Genomic DNA, 20,281 nt, shown 5'->3' on the forward strand with positions numbered 1-20,281 from the left:
TTTCCATTCCCCAAAGTTATCTGATCAAAATTATGAGATAGGAATTTTGTTCAGTATAGTTGAAATGTTCAATAACTATCCCTTTGAGGATAACATGACCCCCCCCCCAGGTCCTGGGGAAAAAGCTTTAAGTTACGAAATTGTTCTGTTGTCTACATATAGTATTTGTTACTGGGAAGTATACATATGTCTTTTTTTTTGGGGGGGGGGAGGCAGAGTTTTCTGTTTGGTGGGACTGACAATGGTGAAAGTTTTCTGGGATGAGCTTCTCAGGGGAAATTTTACAAAGGGAAAATTTGCCAGAATTCCTTTACAAAATTCTTTTTATTTGTCTTCCTTTGTCTTTGCTGACTAAATTTGCCATGTAGAGATGTTCCAGGGGAAATTTTCAGCAGGGTTGTGATTGTCTGGAGGAGTTTTCTATTTAGAGGGGGGGCGTAGGATTTTCCATGAGAGAATTTCTCCAATGCAGGAGTTTTCTGTGGGAGAATTCTCCATGGGGGAATTCTCTGCAGGAGCAACATTCCACTGGGGATAGGGGAATCCCAGAAAAATGTTCCATGGAGGGAGATATCCAACATAAACTGAAAAACGATCATAAAGTAAAACGTTTTTTAAATGAAAGTATGCTAATAAAAACTTCTCAGGCAGAATTGTCTGCAGGAAATTTCCCTGGGGGATTTTCAGCAAGGATAAAATTACTGGGGCAGGGATTTTTCATGGGGGGGGGTATTTTACGTAGGAAGAACTTTACTTTCTTTGAGGGGAGGGAATTTTCCATCGAGGAAATCTGTATTTCTCAGCACTAGGCCTACTTAAAAAAAAATCAGAAATTAAATAAAAAATATCAAATTTTTTCAGCCAAAAGTAAGGAAAAAAACTTTACCCTCATATACCAAATAATTTCTGTTCGTTTTAAGTTTCAATGTTGCTTCCTACTCTCAATAGAAAAAGCTTGTTTTTTCTTTAATTTGCTCAAAACCATCTGTATTGAAAAACTGTTGCCCAAAATTGTTCTTTTTCCTATATGTTTAGTTTCCTCTCTATTGAAAAACCTTTTAACCCCCCCTCCCTCTTGTAACAGTTAGACTTGTGGGATTCATGTGTGTCTATTTTGCTAACTATTGTTGTATATATTCATAGTATGTTCATTTGTATGATATAAAATCTTTTGTAGATGCAATATGGAATTATAGAAAATGACTATAGATTCCAGTGTATTTGAAGTTTAACTACCTTATTATTATTATTATTATTAACTTATTATTATTAACTTATATTTATTATTATTAACTTGTATTTATTATATTTATATTTATTTATTAACTTATTATTATTATTATTATTATTAACTTATTATTAACTACCTTGTTATTATTATAACCTTATTATTATTTTAAAAATCACATTTATGCTATATATTCAATATACGTTCATTTGTATGGTATATATCCATTTGTGAATTTAATCGGTAATTATAGGATCTGACTATGGATCCCTGTAGCCGTTTTTGAGATTAATAAGAGAACTTAAGTAAAATAGTTCAAATAAGTCCATATCCATTAAACGAATGAGTTTGAAGTTGGTAGAACTGAGTTGTTTAATAGGTAAGGATATTAGACCAGCTGAAGTTCAGGCAAATAATTTTTCAGAGATATAATAAGTTTAAAGTTATATGTTTATGGTCATATGTTTATATAAACATATGGTTAAACAAACATATGGTTATAAATCTAAATGCAAGAATGCTACTGAATTAAAAAAAGAAAAATCAGACTTCCTATTGTAACATATTTGCAATGTTTTTTTTTCAGCTGATATAATATCCTTATCTATTAAACAACTCAGTTCTACCAACTTCAAACTCATTCGTTTAATGGATATAATAATAAAAATAATAATAATATTTATAACCAACTTTTATACAAAACAAGCGGAGTAAAGTACACTAAAAAGGAAAAAAAAAATCAATCAAATACACAGAAACAAAGATAACTTAAACCTTAATCACTGACGGACTTATTTGAACTTATTTTTTATTTATTTTGTAAATAAATAGCTTATTTACAAGACCCTGAAGGTGTGTCATATTTCTCAATTACTGTCTCTTTTTGTTCACTGCATATAATTTCACATATTTTTTCAATATTGAAAAGATTGAATTTTATATACGACGCCACAATCAGGTTTTGCATAAACTATGTTATTTATGCTAAATATTCCAAGTTCACACATTAAGTGAATACTTACATATGGATTTGATTCTGATGGGACGCCGTTGAGATCAAAAATATTTAACAAATTGTAGAACTGACCATGAATGTCGCCACATACTGTAAATTTTTCTAATAAAAAAAAGGGATCAAACTTCCTATTGTAACATATTTGCAATATTGAATAACTGGCAGACAACAATTGAAGGATGTCTGTTGTGTATTCAACATATTAATTTTGAATTTTTGAAAAGCTTTAGTTTTGAAGATGAGTCAGTAAATTTCAACAATACCAAAAGTATCAACAAACTTGATAGGAATACTTTGACTCAGAAAAACGAAAAGGATTATACTTTCTAGTGTAAGAGAAATTTAATATTTATGAAAAATGTGCAGATAGCAATTCATATTCAATATTTTTATTTTAAGGTTCAATTTTGAAGGTGAGGCAAAATATTTCAACAAGGCCAAGAGTATGGATAAGCCTGAAAGAAATACTTTGACTGTGTCATTCCCAGATGTTGAAGTTCATAACCCACAGTTAGGCAAGATTATTACTGAGGAGTACATTAGGTATTTGCGTTTCCTAGTTTATAAGCCCTATCTTAGCAAGGCTGGTGTATATAGGTGTTCCTGAGCATAATATTGTGTAAAATTAATGCTTATTAATAGTAAATAATTAACATTCAGCAAAATTACTTGTGATTCGAATTATTGCTTGTTAATGATGAATAATTAATATTGAGTTAAATTAACATTTAGAAATATTAATGTGCATTAATAGTGAGTAATTAATGTTGACTTAAACTAATGTATGTATGTATGTATGTATTTATTTATGACCCATCATACAAAAAGAAAAAGAAAGATGGAGTACATTCAAAACAAAGAAAAGAGAAGAAAATCAAAGAATCAAAAGCAAAAACCAACATTAAACATCAAAAAATGACATTTTGCCATTCATGACCAGTTTCCTTACTGCACATATGAGCATTAAGCTCACATGACACATGGGTCCGATAGGCTATATTTTCTTATAAGGTACGAGTTACGGGTCCACGGGGGGACTCGCAGTAGATACTTAGCATATCTAAAAAACGCACGCTTTTTTCTAAGACGATCAAATTCCCTAAATATTCGGTAAAACAGCACTAAATATAGAATATGTGGCAGGGCTACACTATTATAAATCCTTGCAAGAAGGGCTCTATTCAAATGGAATTGGGAACTTACAATCGCACCATGTGAGCAACGAATTTTACTCTCCATATTTTCCAACATTAGTTGCTTGGTTTTCTTGAGATTTTTACCAATTGAGAGACCAAGATATGTCAATTTATCACAAGGCTTTACTCCAATACCATTCAAATCTATAGACGCATCATCAACTCTAGTCAAACCTTCATTGCGTGTAACTTCAAAACTTCAATTGCGTGTAATTAGTATCGAGCTAAGTTACTTTACTCAATTAGGCTATATTTCTATTGATTAAAATTAATGATTAGTAATTAATTTTGAGGTAAGTTAATATTGAGTAAAATTGATGCTCATTTAAAGTGAGTAACTAGTATTGAGTAAAGTTAATGCTCGTTGATAATGACTAATTAATATTGAGTAAAATGAATGCTAATTAATAGTGATATGTTAATATTTGGAACCTTAATTTAGTTGGGGAAAATGGGGATTTTCGCGTACGCATAACAAGGGGGTTAAATTTTAAGAAACCGAAAGTAAATAAGGAAAATCAAACTTTTCTAGTGAATATGGATAGCTCTACTGAAGAAAGCCTTAACCAAGATAGTTCTCCTTCCCTTGGAGAACCAGGAGTCTCCAAGCCCTTTTATAGCTCTCAAAAGGTTCTACAAAGCCTAGTTTCACCAAAAAATTGAGAATTTCAGCCAATAATGTAGACCTTCCCTTATCCAGGTTTTATGAATTGTCCTTTCAAATTTAAACCTAATTCTTTTCCTTTTGTTCTGCTATTTACTGACATCTAGTTTTCTTATGCTAGCTAATCATTTGAATGCAAACCTATTCAAGATAAAGTTTTTTTTTGTAGCCTAAATCAGATTTCATAATGCCTAATTTTGACAAATTTGAAATTGGTAAAGGTTGGCTAATCAAAAAAATTTTCAAAAGAATATAATTTTTTCCATTTTCAGAATTCTTGTATCAAGTTATGGTGTTGGCTGATTAACATTTGAATAATCACTTAGGCTTGATTTAATACCTCCATTATCCCTGAATTTTTTGGGGTTTCTTTGAATTTGGTTGAAAGAAAATAGATATGCAAAATCTTTAAAAAGTAATTTTAACAATAATTGACAATTTGTATTTTACGACTATTTTCGTGTGTTCAAGAACGTAAATTGTTGGGAAGGTTACTTTTACTGAAAGAAATTTAGAGAAAACTTACAAAATTGAGGGATATTTATTTGTTTATTTATTTGTTTATTTATTTCTATCCCGTCATACAATACAAAAGTATATAGAGACGGAGTACAATGAGAAAACGACAAAAAAAGGGAATAGGAGAAAGAAAAAAAGAGACATCACATCTATCAGAACAATTTATAAAGAATATCTATAAAACACTTAGCAACTTTTACATAAGTTGTTTTTTCAGAATTCTGGTATCAAGTTATGATGCTGGCTGATTAAAATTTGAATAATCACTTAGGCTTGATTTAATGCCTCCATTATCCATGAATTTTTGGGCGCTTCTTTGAATTTGCTTGAAAGAAAATGGGTATGCAAAATCTTTAAAAAGTAATTTTAACAAGAATTGACAATTTGTATTTTACGACAATTTTCGTGTGTTGAAGAACGTAAATTGTCGGGAAGGTTATTTTTACTGAAAGAAATTTAGAGAAAACCTACAAAATTGAGGGATATTTATTTGTTTATTTATTTCTATCCCGTCATACAATACAAAAGTATATAGAGACGGAGTACAATGAGAAAACGACAAAAAAAGGGAATAAGAGAAAGAAAAAAAAGAGACATCACAACTATCAGAACAATTAATAAAGAACATCTATAAAACACTGAGCAACTTTTACATACATACAACTTTAAACATAACTGTATAAGAAGGGGGCACCATAGATGAAAACTGAGGTTGTGATTGTGTTTCGAAATACGTTTTGATAGAGCTGTTACTGGGTTGTCTATTTTATAATTATGGATTAATGCTGAATTTTAGGTCCACAGGGGTAAATGAAGTAAATATTTTGCAAATTTGAAGTATACTGAACAGAGTTTACATTTATTTGTTTGTGAGAAAATCATCCAAAATGGTGCTGTATATAGACAATTTGGTAGTACGGTACTGTTGAATTATACAGTTTAGTGAGGATTATTCGGTTGAAACGTTTTTTATTTCAGACAACTGAAGCATAAGACGCGCCACATTTTTTTTTTCAAGGTGGGAAATCAGCAGCAAATGGGTTTACTTTAGGAGTGGGCCAATTGATAGATCAAGATAAACAAGTTTTTCAACTGGCTTTCCTAAAGAACGTCCCAGTTGGACTGACTGTGTGGGATCTGGATTACCGCAATTATATAGAACAATCTCAGATTTCTCAGAGTTAAATTCCAACCCCAATTTAGAATATTCACTCGGGAGTATGCTGAAGTTTTCTTCAATACGCTGTAATGACCTGCTAAGATTAGGAACATCATCCGCATCACAGACAAGTGCCACGTTTGTTGCTGCCTCAATGTATGAGGATATGCATTTTGATTGAGCCCTAGGACACCGTTGTTAAAAAGAGTAGCCGAAGTGATAGCACCTTGACGCGTACCTTTATAAACTAAAACAAAACTATTCTGATCATTCGGTGGGTTACTGAGACAAGAACACCTGTTTCATGGAGCAAGTTTTAGATTAGATGAATTCGAAACCGGCAAGTTCAATGGATTTGTAATTTTAATGCCGACTTTAAGCCGCGAATATAAATTTCTCAAGGTACGAATAATAAAGGATTTTTGGCCATATGAAGGAGCGTGGCTCCATGTACCAATGAGTCAAAAGTACGCCTAATATCGTGTGCTGCTAGAACGAAACCTTCTTGTGCCAGTTCAGCGCCCATTAGGACATTAGCTACAACACTGGACATCAACGCACCCTATTTTATTCTGAAAGCCAAACTGGTATGGCGGAACGCTATACCAGTTTGCGGAACGCTATAACAACTGTTGATGTTATAGCGTTATAGAGGATGAAAGATAAATGTTATAGCGGACCGCTATAATATTTATCCTTTAATTCATCAACAAAAAGCAGTTTAAACAGTTTACAGAATGTAGTAGAGATTGTTATAGGCCTAAAGGTCGAAAACTGAATGTTAGATTTACCTTTCTTGGGGATAGGAGTGAGATCACCAATGCAAAAAGACGACAGTAATGTAAAACTATCAAAAATCACCAGCGTGAGCAATCCTAGGTGTGACGTGAGCAAAGGGGTTCCATGGATAACATGAAATGTACTATATTATCTATACCAATCGAAGCTGTCCGTTTGAGCTTGGAGACTGACGTTATTGCGGTTTGTATTGGTAACAACGTAGTGAGACTCCAGATAAACAGATAGAAATTCACCAAATTTGGATTCATATTTAGACTCTAAAGTTGGATCCGGTGCAGGGAATTCATTCGAAGAATGTGTTTTCCACTCAGATAGGGGGTGTCGGAAGCTTTGGGAGTATTTGAGGATGTTTTTGGGGGAGCAAGGGATTTCCAAATGGAATTGAGCGAAGCAGAAACTCTAAGTAAATATCAGTCAACAATGCCTGCACGGTGACGAGCTAGCTCATTTGCGAAAATCTTTTTTGCGAAATATCATTGAAAACACCCGACCTAGGACGACCATTATCTTTCCTAAAAGAAAACCAAATCTTCACACGGGAGCACGCTTCGGAGTTTTGTGTTTTTTGACCAATTGGGGACTTAAGTGCTGATGTGTATTTTTCGAGTTGAAACCGCTTCTTTTTCGGCACATCTTAGAGCGTGGCAAATTTCAGGACAATAAAAATCAAGAGCAATCTGTATCTCTGTTTCATCAGTATAGCAAGATTTCTGAACAAGCTGGAAAGGGATGTGATTTTTTCTTTGTAAAATTGAATCAAGAACTTCTTGACATAGGAGCAAATGAATCTTATCCTAGTCTATCTTTGAAAACCACTTAGGCTTGGGTGTATCTCGGTTCATTGGTGTATATGTGAAATCTAGTTTAAAAGACGCTGCTATGGGAAGGTGGTCCGATAACTGGTAATTAGATAGAACGGTAACCACAGAAATTGGAAAATCAATCGATGTAACCACATGGTCTAGATTTGATGTATGAGATGAAGTGTGAATTTATGTAAAATTTTCAGATTTTGACTGCACAATCAGCTTATCAAAAAAATACCACGGAGAATAGAAGCACGAAGTGACACTGCTGATTCAGAAACATTACTATCACAATTCAAGTCCCCAACAACAACACAAGGCATATTAAGTTTTTGAACTTGTCTAATACACGCATGCAATTTCTCACACGCTTGTGCAAATCGTTCAGATTCATCATTTTTATAATTAGTGGGCAAACACAAATTTATCTCTAGTCAAGACCCTACCCTCACTTCTAGAAAAGTACTACTAGAACTAAACAAATTTGATTGAACACTTGCTGAAACTAAAGTTGTCAGGCCTCCAGACGGACGACCTCGGGAATGAACACGCTTTGCGGGAGTGGAGAAAGTACGAACTTCTCTTCTTGAATCCAATAAACTAAGACTAGAACATTATGTGTTGACATATTGAGAATGTGACGATTTGTATATACAGATACAAATAGGTAATTTGAATTTTATTTTATTTGTCGTGTGTTAAAGAATGTTGATTTTGGGGAGGTTTAAGAGAAACCAATTTATATTTGAATTTATGTTATTGGTCGTTTGTTCAAGAATGTTGTTTTTGGGGAGGTTTCAGAGAAACCAATTTATATTTGAATTTTATGTTATTGGTCGTTTGTTCAAGAATGTTGTTTTTGGGGAGGTTTAAGAGAAACCAATTTATATTTGAATTTATGTTATTGGTCGTGTGTTCAAGAATGTTGTTTTTGGGGAGGTTTCAGAGAAACAAATTTATATTTGAATTTTATGTTATTGGTCGTTTGTTCAAGAATGTTGATTTTAGGGAGGTTTCAGAGAAACCAATTTATATTTGAATTTTATGTTATTGGTCGTTTGTTCAAGAATGTTGATTTTGGGGAGGTTTCAGTGAAACCAATTTATATTTGAATTTTATGTTATTGGTCGTTTGTTCAAGAATGTTGATTTTGGGGAGGTTTCAGAGAAACCAATTTATATTTGAATTTTATGTTATTGGTCGTTTTTTCAAGAATGTTTTATTTGTGGAGGTTTCAGAGAAACCAATTTATATTTGAATTTATGTTATTGGTCGTTTGTTCAAGAATGTTGTTTTTGGGGAGTTTTCAGAGAAACCAATTTATATTTGAATTTTATGTTATTGGTCGTTTGTTCAAGAATGTTGATTTTGGGGAGGTTTCAGAGAAACCAATTTATATTTGAATTTTATGTTATTGGTCGTTTGTTCAAGAATTTTGATTTTGGGGAGGTTTCAGAGAAACCAATTTATATTTGAATTTTATGTTATTGGTCGTTTGTTCAAGAATGTTGATTTTGGGGAGGTTTCAGTGAAACCAATTTATATTTGAATTTATGTTATTTGTCGTTTGTTCAAGAATGTTTAATTTGGGGAGGTTTCAGAGATACCAATTTATATTTGAATTTATGTTATTTGTCTTTTTTTCAAGAAATGTTTTTTTTGGGAGGTTTAATAGTAAACAATATATTATAGGATTTTATGTTATTTGTCGTGTGTTAAAGAATGTTGTTTTTGGGGAGGTTTCAGAGAAACCAATTTATATTTGAATTTTATGTTATTTGTCGTTTGTTCAAGAATGTTGTTTTTGGGGAGGTTTCATAGAAAACAATTTATATTTGAATTTATGTTATTTGTCGTTTGTTCAAGAATGTTGTTTTTGGGGAGGTTTCAGAGCAACCAATTTATATTTGAATTTATGTTAGTGGTCGTTTGTTCAAGAATGTTTTTTTTGGGGAGGTTTCAGAGATACCAATTTATATTTGAATTTTATGTTATTGGTCGTTTGTTCAAGAATGTTGTTTTTGGGGAGGTTTCAGAGAAACCAATTTATATTTGAATTTATGTTATTTGTAGTTTTTTAAAGAATTTTTTTTTTGGGGAGGTTTAATAGTAAACAATTTATATTTTAATTTTATGTTATTGGTCGTTTGTTCAAGAATGTTGTTTTTGGGGAGGTTTCAGAGAAACCAATTTATTTTATGAATTTATGTTATTGGTCGTTTGTTCAAGAATGTTTATTTTGGGGAGGTTTCAGAGAAACCAATTTATATTTGAATTTTATGTTATTGGTCGTTTGTTCAAGAATGTTGTTTTTGGGGAGGTTTCAGAGAAACCAATTTATTTTATGAATTTATGTTATTGGTCGTTTGTTCAAGAATGTTGATTTTGGGGAGGTTTCAGAGAAACCAATTTATATTTGAATTTTATGTTATTGGTCGTTTGTTCAAGAATGTTGTTTTTGGGGAGGTTTCAGAGAAACCAATTTATATTTGAATTTTATGTTATTGGTCGTTTGTTAAAGAATGTTGTTTTTTGGGAGGTTTCAGAGAAACCAATTTATATTTGAATTTTATGTTAATGGTCGTTTGTTAAAGAATGTTGTTTTTGGGGAGGTTTCAGAGAAACCAATTTATATTTGAATTTTATGTTATTGGTCGTTTGTTCAAGAATGTTGTTTTTGGGGAGGTTTCAGAGAAACCAATTTATATTTGAATTTTATGTTATTGGTCGTTTGTTCAAGAATGTTGTTTTTTGGGAGGTTTCAGAGAAACCAATTTATATTTGAATTTTATGTTATTGGTCGTTTGTTCAAGAATGTTAATTTTTGGGAGGTTTCAGAGAAACCAATTTATATTTGAATTTTATGTTATTTGTCGTTTGTTAAAGATTTTTGTTTTTGGGGGAGGTTTAAGTGCAACAAATTTATTTTAGAATTTATGCTAGTTGTAGTTTGTTAAAGAATATTTATTTTTGGGAGATTTAAGAGCTACAAAATTATATTTGTATTTTATGTTATTTGTCGTTTTTTAAAGAATGTTTTTTTTGGGGAGGTTTCAGAGAAACCAATTTATATTTGAATTTTATGTTATTGGTCGTTTGTTAAATAATTTTGATTTTGGGGTGGTTTCATAGAAACCAATTTATAATTGAATTTATGTTATTTGTAGTTTGTTCAAGAATTTTGTTTTTGGGGAGGTTTCAGAGAAACCAATTTATATTTGAATTTTATGTTATTGGTCGTTTGTTCAAGAATGTTGATTTTGGGGAGGTTTCAGAGAAACCAATTTATATTTGAATTTTATGTTATTGGTCGTTTGTTCAAGAATGTTATTTTTTTGGAGGTTTCAGAGAAACCAATTTATATTTGAATTTTATGTTATTGGTCGTTTGTTCAATAATGTTTATTTTGGGGGAGGTTTAATATAAACCAATTTATATTTGAATTTATGTTATTGTTCGTTTGTTCAAGAATGTTAATTTTGGGGAGATTTCAGAGAAACCAATTTATTTTTGAATTTTATGTTATTGGTCGTTTGTTCAAGAATGTTATTTTTGGGGGAGGTTTAAGGTAATCCAAATATTTTTAGAATTTATGTTATTTGTCGTTTGTTATAGAATGTTATTTTTGTGGAGGTTTCATAGAAACCAATTTATATTTGAATTTTATGTTATTTGTGGTTTGTTCTAGAATGTTAAATTTTTGGAGTTTTCAGAGAAACCAATTTATTTTATGAATTTATGTTATTTGTCGTTTGTTCAAGAATGTTGTTTTTTGGGAGGTTTCAGAGAAACCAATTTATATTTGAATTTTATGTTATTGGTTGTTTGTTCAAGAATGTTGATTTTGGGGGAGGTTTCAGAGAAACCAATTTATATATGAAGGGAACCGCTAAAAAGAATCCAGGAACAATAATTTTCTCTGCTTTTTGACATATTGACAAAGTGACATTTTCTATATACAAATACAAACAGATATTTAAAAAGAGGATGCCTTAAAAAATTCTGGGATATTATTTTTTTTTCATTATTGACGTATTAACAATTTGACAGTTTATGTAAACTAACAGTGACAACTTGTATTTCGCGTTCGTCTGTTCAAGAACGTTAATTTTGCGGGGAGGTTTCAGAGAAACCAATATTTATTTGGAGAAAATCAGGAAAATCCTAAAAATTTCAGGGAAACCCTAAAAAATTCAGGACATTAAATTTTTTCATCTATAAAATATAAGGACAATTTACAATTTGTATGACACATAATTACAATTCATACATAAAATTACAATTTGTATTTCACGTTAATGTTCGTGCGTTGAAGGATGTGGATTTTCCAGGAGGAATAGACTCACCAGACGCAGGGATTTTATCTCTATCCCTGCTTATATGAAACACCCTTTCTCGAGTTTGTTTTATGTGGGGCCAACCAATCATTATTAGTTCAAGACCATATTTAATGCTCCTCCCTTCATGATGGTCTGTTTGTGATGGTCCGGTGGTCTGTAATTTGCTTTCATGATGGTCTTTCAGTTGCTTTAGAGATCTATAATTGTTTTCTGTTAGACCAAATCATGGAATTAAAAGGGAAAAACCTTCATCTTATTGTTGTTGTTTTTTCTTTCAGGGTTTATCCTTATTTATGTGAGGCTTTACGAATTTTTGTTCGTGAACATGCGCAGGTCAGATTCCAAAATGAATATTATGTTGCATTTGCCGATGTCCCAACATCAATCAAGGTTCGGGATTTGACTATGGGGAGAGTAGGCACATTAACTCGTATATCTGGTCAAGTGGTTCGAACTCACCCCGTGCATCCTGAACTTGTGGCTGGAACGTTTACTTGTAATGATTGTTCTACTGAACATCGTGATGTTGAACAACAATTTAAGGTACATGCCTGTTAATCATATTTGACTGCTATTTTGGTTTAGTGCTTTTTCAAGTTTAATAAAGCCCCCTTAGACTATAACTGCACAAGGGGGAAATTAGGAATTGTGATATCCCCATCACCCTGATTAATGGAAAAAAGTGGTCTATTAATTCACTTTGAGGGGTTTTACACCCCCTGACAAAAAAAAACTGGAGTTCCTTCCCTCAAAGGATCGAACTTACATGCATCTGTGTCTTGCACGTACTCAATTAAGTTAGTGGTTTAATTTTATTTTTGCTATGGCCGTATTGCCATATGAATTTGGCCGTAGGTGCACGACGCTCGAACTTTGAGGAGATAGGGACAGAGGATTTTTTGGAAATGGAGTTAAATAGGACTTACAGAAACAATATTAATTCTTGGGTATTGTTTTCCAATCTTTCTGTGTGGGATTTCTTCCGGGCATAGAAGGAGAACCTACAATTCAGACATGCGTGCCGGTATGAATGGTACAAAAATTAAATATTACAGGGCTGTACCTATTTTTTTCGGGGGGGGGGGTGTTTTGCTCAAGGTTTTTTTTTTCAGGGGGTGGGGGGCTACACAAGAAAAGCTCAACGCATAAAAAAAATCTTTATATCCATTTTTGTTACGTTTTTACGAGTCAGACAAACATTTAGGTGGTTCAAACCCTCCCCCCTCCTCCTTGGGTATGGCCTTGATTACATAGTTTAAACGAGATTGAAAAAAAGAGGAGGGTAATTAAAGGAGGGGACAGGTTTTGGTTGACTCGGTTCTATTAATCAAACAAATGACGTGTTTGCGCGTGCTGTAAGATGGAAATCAGAAATAATAAATAAAACTGTTCCAAGTTTTGGCCTAATTGGAAAAGAGGTTGTAACTCTCCTACACTTCTTGGTCACGCATTCAGATGAGCGAAAAAAAAAACTGGCCATGATCATAGAATGAATTGATAAAAGTGTTCCGTTCGAAATTATATTTTTCATTATTTTGCATTTATTGTTTTTCATTGATTTTATTCCGTTTTAACGATTGAAATTAATGATTCATTAGTATTGTCCCCAGATTCTGTATGCAAAAACAGCAAGTTATTTGCACCATTAGAATAAAAGCAACAATCTGTTTTTCCTTTTTCCCGTGGCATTACGCCTATGGTCACTATGAAAGTTCAAGCATAATGTACATAAATGATGAGAAATGTCTGTTTGTGAGTTAACCTGTTTCTATTCTTATGAATAGAAAGCGAAGGAGTCAAGCAGGGTTGCGTTCTTTCTATCCCCATTGGTATGGACCATTTTGGTGGACTTTGTCCTGGGAAGCACTGCTAAGGTAAAGAGAGAACATGGAACCAATTGGGAAGTAAATCTCTCCTAGACTTTGATTATGCTAATGGTTTAAGCTTCTTAGTTGAAAATGTTAGCACAGTCAATGAATTTTTGGGGGTTGTAAGAGTTTAGGGTGCAAGAATAGGTTTTTAAATTAATGTTAAAAAGACTAAGTCGCTAAGACTAGGAATGAGTGAAGGTGAGTAGGGGACTTAGGGTATCAGACCTTGGCTGTTTTTTTCACTGTTGAATAAAGTTTGGAAGAATTTACAGATAAGTCTGCGAACCAGAATATTGGAATATTGGAAGTTACAGTGATGACAGCTGTCAAGCATGGTTGTGAAGCGTGGACGCTCTGAAAAGGGGAAGAGGATTTGCTGGATATTTTCCAGAGAAATTGCCTGTAGATTGTTATAGGCACCTGACTGACTGACTGTATCTCAAACAGTAAGCTGTACGAAAAATTTGGTTTAATCTTGCTTTGTAGAGTTGTAGTAAGTGAAAGGTTGAGACGGCTAGGACACGTTCTGCGAATGAAGGATGACAGTTTGCCACAGATCATCCTTGTTGGCCAACTAACTAAGGCCAAACGAAAAGCAGGACTTCCGTGAATAGATTGGGAGGATGTCGTAAAGATTCAAGGGAAATGGGAACTTCCTGGGAGGGTTTGAATAAATTGGGACGGAGGAGGAGAGTGCGTAGCTGTGTCGGCCACAGGTGGTTTGGTGCTGCAATGAGTTGATAGTAGTAGTAATAATTTTAATATTAAAATCCTTACTTTTCAAATGAGTAAGGAAAATGTCTAGCCCTAAAAAACCTTCCACGTTTCTCTTGCCCCCCCCCCCTTCTCTCTTTCTCTGTTTGTTTGTTTGTTGGTTGGAATAAAACTCAAGTCTGTTAAAACTTAAAATAAAACCCGGATTTGTGACTCCAATGTTCTCTGCTTTGTTTTCGTAGTTCAAAGAAAACTGCGTTCCTCGAAGTTTTCGGGAAATAAACTTTACCGAAAGTTAATGTGTTAATGTTTGTGTATTTTCGAACGTTTGAAAAACGGGGAGATTTCAGAAAACCCAATTCTCTGTTTGGGAAATTAGGGGAGGCCCTGGAAAACGCGGAGATAGTGGAAGTACTGGATTTGCGGAATATGAATAGGGAGTAAATACTTGCTGCATGCTATTGTTTAGTTAATTTCTGAGGATTAACGTTACGGTTTGTTTTTTGTTAATTTTTTTTTCTATTATTCCGTACGAACACTGTGTGGCTGTTCTTGCCATATCTGCTACATTGCTACTAGATCAAATCAGATCAAATAAATTTATTTAACATAAAAAAAACAAATTTTCAGCAGTCATCTACAAAAACCCGAAGGTTTCTTTACGATTGCTGCAAGTCCATTATTATACAGCTTTACAACTCATGCATAAATAAAAAAAGAAAAAAAAATATAAAGAACATTCAATAACAAAGATAAATAATATTCAACTTTCTAATCTTTCTCAATTATCACCCAAAAGGTAACGCTTCAATCTACTCTTGAGCTAGCTTACATTTTCAGCTTGCCTAATACTATCTGGGAGGGAATTGCACACCCCTGGTCCCGAAAAACAAGGCAGAAACGCAGCACGTTGAGAGTGAGCTCAGGAGCTCAGATGCAAGGTCATATGCGTTTCTAGTATCATAAGAGTGGTAAGATGAATTAGCTCAAAAAATTTCCCAAAATACCTCTAGTGAACACTTATTCAAACATTGATATATAAAAATTGCTAACTGGTAATCCCGTAACTGGTAAATATTTAAAATTTTCAAAGTTGTAAAGGAATTCAATGTGCTATTTTCACCTGAATATAATTATCTAATATACGAACTATTTTATTCTGTAAAATTTGGACCTCTCTAAAACTTGAAATAAAACTACTAGTCCATAGCATGCAGCCGTACGATAAATACGGGCTAACAATAGAATGATACAGTAAAAGTAAAACATTTGACGGTAGTGGATTTTTCAGTCTTCTTATCACACCCAAACCTCTCGAAATCTTAACTGCCATAAAATCACAAAAAATATCCAACTTAAATTAAAATTAAGACTAAAGCCTGAGTATTTAACACCAATAACATGCTAAAATTCACCTTTAAAAACAATTTTATTATCTAACACACATGGAACTCCTTTTCTACAGAATGTCATGAAATTCGTTTTTGAAATATTCACTGCCAAATAACTAGAACTTGTAAAACTATTCAATTCAGCGAGAGCCTTATTTGTCTTCTCAATTAACTGGTTCAGACAAGAAGCTGTAATTGTAAACACCGTGTCATCAGCAAAAGACGTTATCAGTGCATCTGTTATATAAAATGCAGGGTATCAACTTAGATTAGATAAAAAGTGGACCAAGCACTGAACCTTGAGGCACTCCAGAATTAACGATAAAAGTTCTTGAAATAAAATTTTGAGTACAGACTCGAATAATACGCTGGTCAGGAAATGACTCAAACCATTTCAGAATAACCCCTTGGATCCCTAAACGGTTTAGCCTACGCCATAAAATTTTATGAACCACCGTGTCAAATGCCTTTCTAAAGTCTATAAATACTGAAATTTCCAATACACTTTCTTTAGAGCTCTATTCATGAAATCTGTTTGGTGCTGGACTGCATGTATTTCAGAGTGGTTTTTCCCTGAATCCAAACTGGGTATCACTAAGAAAATCGTAAGAAGGTAGATAATTACAAAGTCGTCGATGCATCACTTTCTCATACAGCTTAGCAAATACGGGCAACATTGAAATCGGCCTCCAATTAGACGGATCTGTCTATGAACCCCCTTTGTAAAGCGGAATAACTTTAGCGTCTTTCAGCCGAGTAGGAAATTCAAAAAATGAAGTACCATGGCGTTAATCTCCTCAGGCTGACCCACTGATGGAGAGTCATCCTCCATTTCACCCTGTTCAAAGGCACTGCTTTGGCCACCTCCAAAGAATTTACACGTTGCATATGCTGTAGTAAGATGACCAAATTGGTAGAATAATGGGATAACTAGATTTTCGCATCATACTTTTCGAGTTTAGGTTAAGTTGGAATATTTATAGGTTGAACTAGGTTATTTTGTCTACTACTACTATTACTTCTATACCCGTTGCAATATTAAGCTCCCCTGAAGCTACCACACTGGCAGACACTCCTCCTTCATCCCACCTTGTTCGAAGTTTCTGATTTTTGAGTCTCGTAAGAAATCAAACGGTATATATACATTGCAGTAATCAGGTTAGATTATTTCACGAGTTGATATAGATTGTATATATATATTGCGGCAATAGGATTAAATTATGTCAGGACTGGATGTTTAAGGCTTACACCTAGGATTTAGCTTGTATTATTTCTATTTTGTCATAGGTTATTCTGCTACCGACTGGAAGCTGATCAAAATGATAAGTATTTGATAAAATTACAGGTTTCCACATCTTAAAAATTAAAAAACCTGATCATTTATTATTTGGATCATGTCTTGCAATCTTGCATGCAGTTTTAGTTATTTTTATTGTTCAAGGTTTTTGTTGCCTTATGTTGCCATTTTGTGGTTCTATGGCTCTTTGTTGCCATCAAATATGCTCATGAGAAAAAAGTGATTCCTCTGACCGATGCTATTCTCAACATCAGTATCGTCAAGGCTGCTTCCGGGAGAGGGGGCCTAGGGAGTTTACCCCCTCCCCCTGAAGTTTTTGTCCGACTCGTAAAAACGCAACTAAAATGCATATGAAGAAATTTTTGATTCATTTATAAAATCTTTTTTATACGAGCCCCCACCCCCAACAAAAATCCTGGCTGCAGCCTTGAATGTCATCGGTTTTTTTGACAGAATAATTAATACGTTTTTATTTTAGTATACCCAGCCAGCAATCTGTCGGAATCCTCATTGTCAAAATCGAACTGATTTCACTTTGGATTCGAGTAGATCTCGATTTGTTGATTTTCAAAAAGTCCGGATCCAGGAAACGCAATCCGAGCTACCCAGAGGCTGTATCCCCAGAAGGTAAAAATTAAGATTCTAGAAAGTTTAAAGCACATCTTTAGTGTAGTATGGAGGCTATGCCTGTGTGTTTTGATAATTACTATTTTGTGTAATTGTTACCATATTTTTGTTATCACTTGTATGCTATATAAATTATTTATGTATATATTTTTTTATTAATAATTGTGTATTTATTTATTTTTTTCTCGATAATGGGTCCATATTTTTTCTGGAAAATTGGTATCCTGGAATTTTCTGGCTTAAAAAAACCATCCATATAGGTCAGAAGTTTAAGAAAATTCGTTAAAAGCCTCAATTTTGGGGAAAATATTTATGTAAGTGACGTCATATTTTTGAATACATTCGAAAATCATACATACGTCAAATTTGCCTCAGTTGTAGTTGTATCGTTTTCCGTGTCTATGATGCAGGCAAAATTACACAAGCCTCAAAAAAAAAATGTGAAGAACAAAAAAAAATCCGGTTCGAAGATAATCGGCAGAAAGAATTAAAGCAAGTCAAAACAAAAGTGAAGATCAAAGAAATATGCGGTTACAACACATGCGACAACAAGGAGTAGAATGGCTTAGAAATGAAAGTGAAGAACGAAGAAATAAGCGGCTGAAAGATATGCAACAGCGAGAACAAAAAAAAATACGACTATAAGATAAGTGGCATCGAAAATTACAAGCGAGAAAGCGAGTATGACTGGCCACAAAAAGATATAAATGGTCTGGTTTTTAAGGAAGAATTCGTATTTTTCCCAAGGTGGTTGTAACGAACCTTTGGTGACGTCATAACATCAAGAAGAGGCTAACGACTGCGGTTAGAAGACAAGTGACATTGAGAATCTATATATAAAAGCCTGCAGCGTGGGGAGTGCGGGGGACGCCAATAGACCTTGAGGATGGACTGGGAGAATTTTGTGTGGTTGGTGAGGGGTCATGTGCCTAAAAATTTTTTACCCAAAGTTTTTTTTACCCATTTATCTGAATGTTTGCAAAATCTCGCATCTTATTTGCAAAATTTTACTTGAGAAATTTTCTTAAATCTTTCGGTGACAACCCAAATAAAATTTCTATGTGTCCAACTAGCTTCCTATTTATACTTACACACATAGGAGAGGGGATTCTATTCTGGGAAGATTGCTCTGAGGAACCTCCTAACCCCATTAGATTAGGAAAAATCATACTAAAAAATGTAACCTTCTTTGAACCCCCACCCTTTGAAAAAAACATTGAAAGACCTCCCCCCCCCCCCGCCACTCGAAAAATAAGAAAAGTCAATTTGACAGATTAGTTCTTAGCGTGGAATCATGTTTTTTTCCACCGGAGATCAGCACTTCTTCACACGCTCATCCACTTATAACCTTTAAATCATTTCTGAATATTTGAATTCTGTAAATAATGTTGCTAAATTTTCGAAAGGCTGATTGAATATAAATATTATCTATTAATCTTTGGTGTATGTGTAGATTATCTGTTTGAACGAAAAGCATCGAAGCGATTGGTTGGTGTTTGATTTTTTATTGGATTTGAGGATGAACTTTATGGCACTAAAGGAGTTGGGTGGATAATTATGACCGGATGTATTCTTCAAATCTATACCACTAACAAGTAGGCAATGGCACAAGCAAGCAATATTTTAGCTAAAACCTAGCAAGGCAATGAGTAGCTAATTTTTTCCATTTTGGATTTGACTTACTTTGACTTAATGCTCTTGCTCAGCAGGGTTGCCAGCGTAGAGGGAACTGGTTAATAGTGCTGTCAGTCTTCTCCAAGCAACCCTGTCCAGGGCTAAGGATGGGGCCTCATTTGGGTCGATGTTGCGGTTGAAGAGGCGCTGATTTATAACATCAGCCCATCTGGTCGCGGCCTCCCTCGAGGACGTTTCCAGACAATCGAGGGATTAAATTCCGATATGATCCTTGCAGGGGTAGTTGGCCGGAGCTGGAATAAGTGGCCATACCATCTTAGAGAACAAGCTTCAACTAAGGTAGAGAGGTTTGCCAACTTGAAGGTTCACAAGATATAAGTATAGTGGATCTTGTCATACTATTTGAAGCCTTCAACTCGACGCAGTTATTTAGTTTTGATGGAATCGACCTTTCTTAGTTGTGGCTGGGTTATCTGCCATGTCTCAACGGAGTGGAGCATGACGCATGAGACTGTGGGATTATAGATACGGAATTTAGTAAGGGGACTAATTTGCGGTTTGTGGGACTGCTCTCAGGAGCCGTCCTAATACAGAATTTGCCTTGGCTGATCTAGCTGAGATTTCGGCGTCAAGTGTGCCATTTGATGATATAATTGATCCGAGATAAGTAAACTGCCTTACCACGTCAACAGCTTGGTCGTTGATCGCAACAGTTAAGGGTAATGACGATGCGGTCTTTTCTATGCGGATGATCTTCGTTTTCTTCCAGTTGATTTGCAGCCCAACTCTGGAGGCAGTGCAGGTGAGCGTCTCGAGTGCAGACTTAAGTTGGTCGAAATTTTCGCTAAAGACGGCTACATCGTCGGCAAAGTCAACATCAGACAAAGTCCTCCCGGCTTAACTTATGCCAAAAGGGTGGGCACGGTGTGTCTCGTTCAAAATTTGGTCGATGACGCAGTTAAACAGCTCAGGTGCAGTAGCGCATCCTTGCCATACGTCATTTTTGATGGGGAAGGAA

General features: G+C 34.1%; 2 protein-coding genes across 2 annotated transcripts in view; both read left to right on the plus strand.

Moving 5' to 3' along the window:
* The window catches only part of LOC148947418 (mitochondrial import inner membrane translocase subunit Tim21), a 523,198-nt gene that overhangs the window by 391,660 nt on the left and 111,257 nt on the right, over positions 1-20,281 (plus strand). The gene's annotated exons all lie outside the window — the stretch shown is intronic.
* The window catches only part of Mcm6 (minichromosome maintenance 6), a 103,831-nt gene that overhangs the window by 16,344 nt on the left and 67,206 nt on the right, over positions 1-20,281 (plus strand). The window contains exons 2-4 of the mRNA XM_089095839.1: positions 2,643-2,786; positions 12,007-12,271; positions 17,480-17,628. Of these exons, the coding sequence (XP_088951965.1) occupies positions 2,643-2,786; positions 12,007-12,271; positions 17,480-17,628 (558 nt within the window). The remainder of the gene's footprint in view (positions 1-2,642; positions 2,787-12,006; positions 12,272-17,479; positions 17,629-20,281) is intronic.

The sequence above is a fragment of the Artemia sp. Qi Xiang Cuo genome, chromosome 10 (assembly GCF_049724085.1).
Source record: "Artemia sp. Qi Xiang Cuo chromosome 10, ASM4972408v1, whole genome shotgun sequence".
In the NCBI taxonomy this organism is placed as follows: domain Eukaryota; kingdom Metazoa; phylum Arthropoda; class Branchiopoda; order Anostraca; family Artemiidae; genus Artemia; species Artemia sp. Qi Xiang Cuo.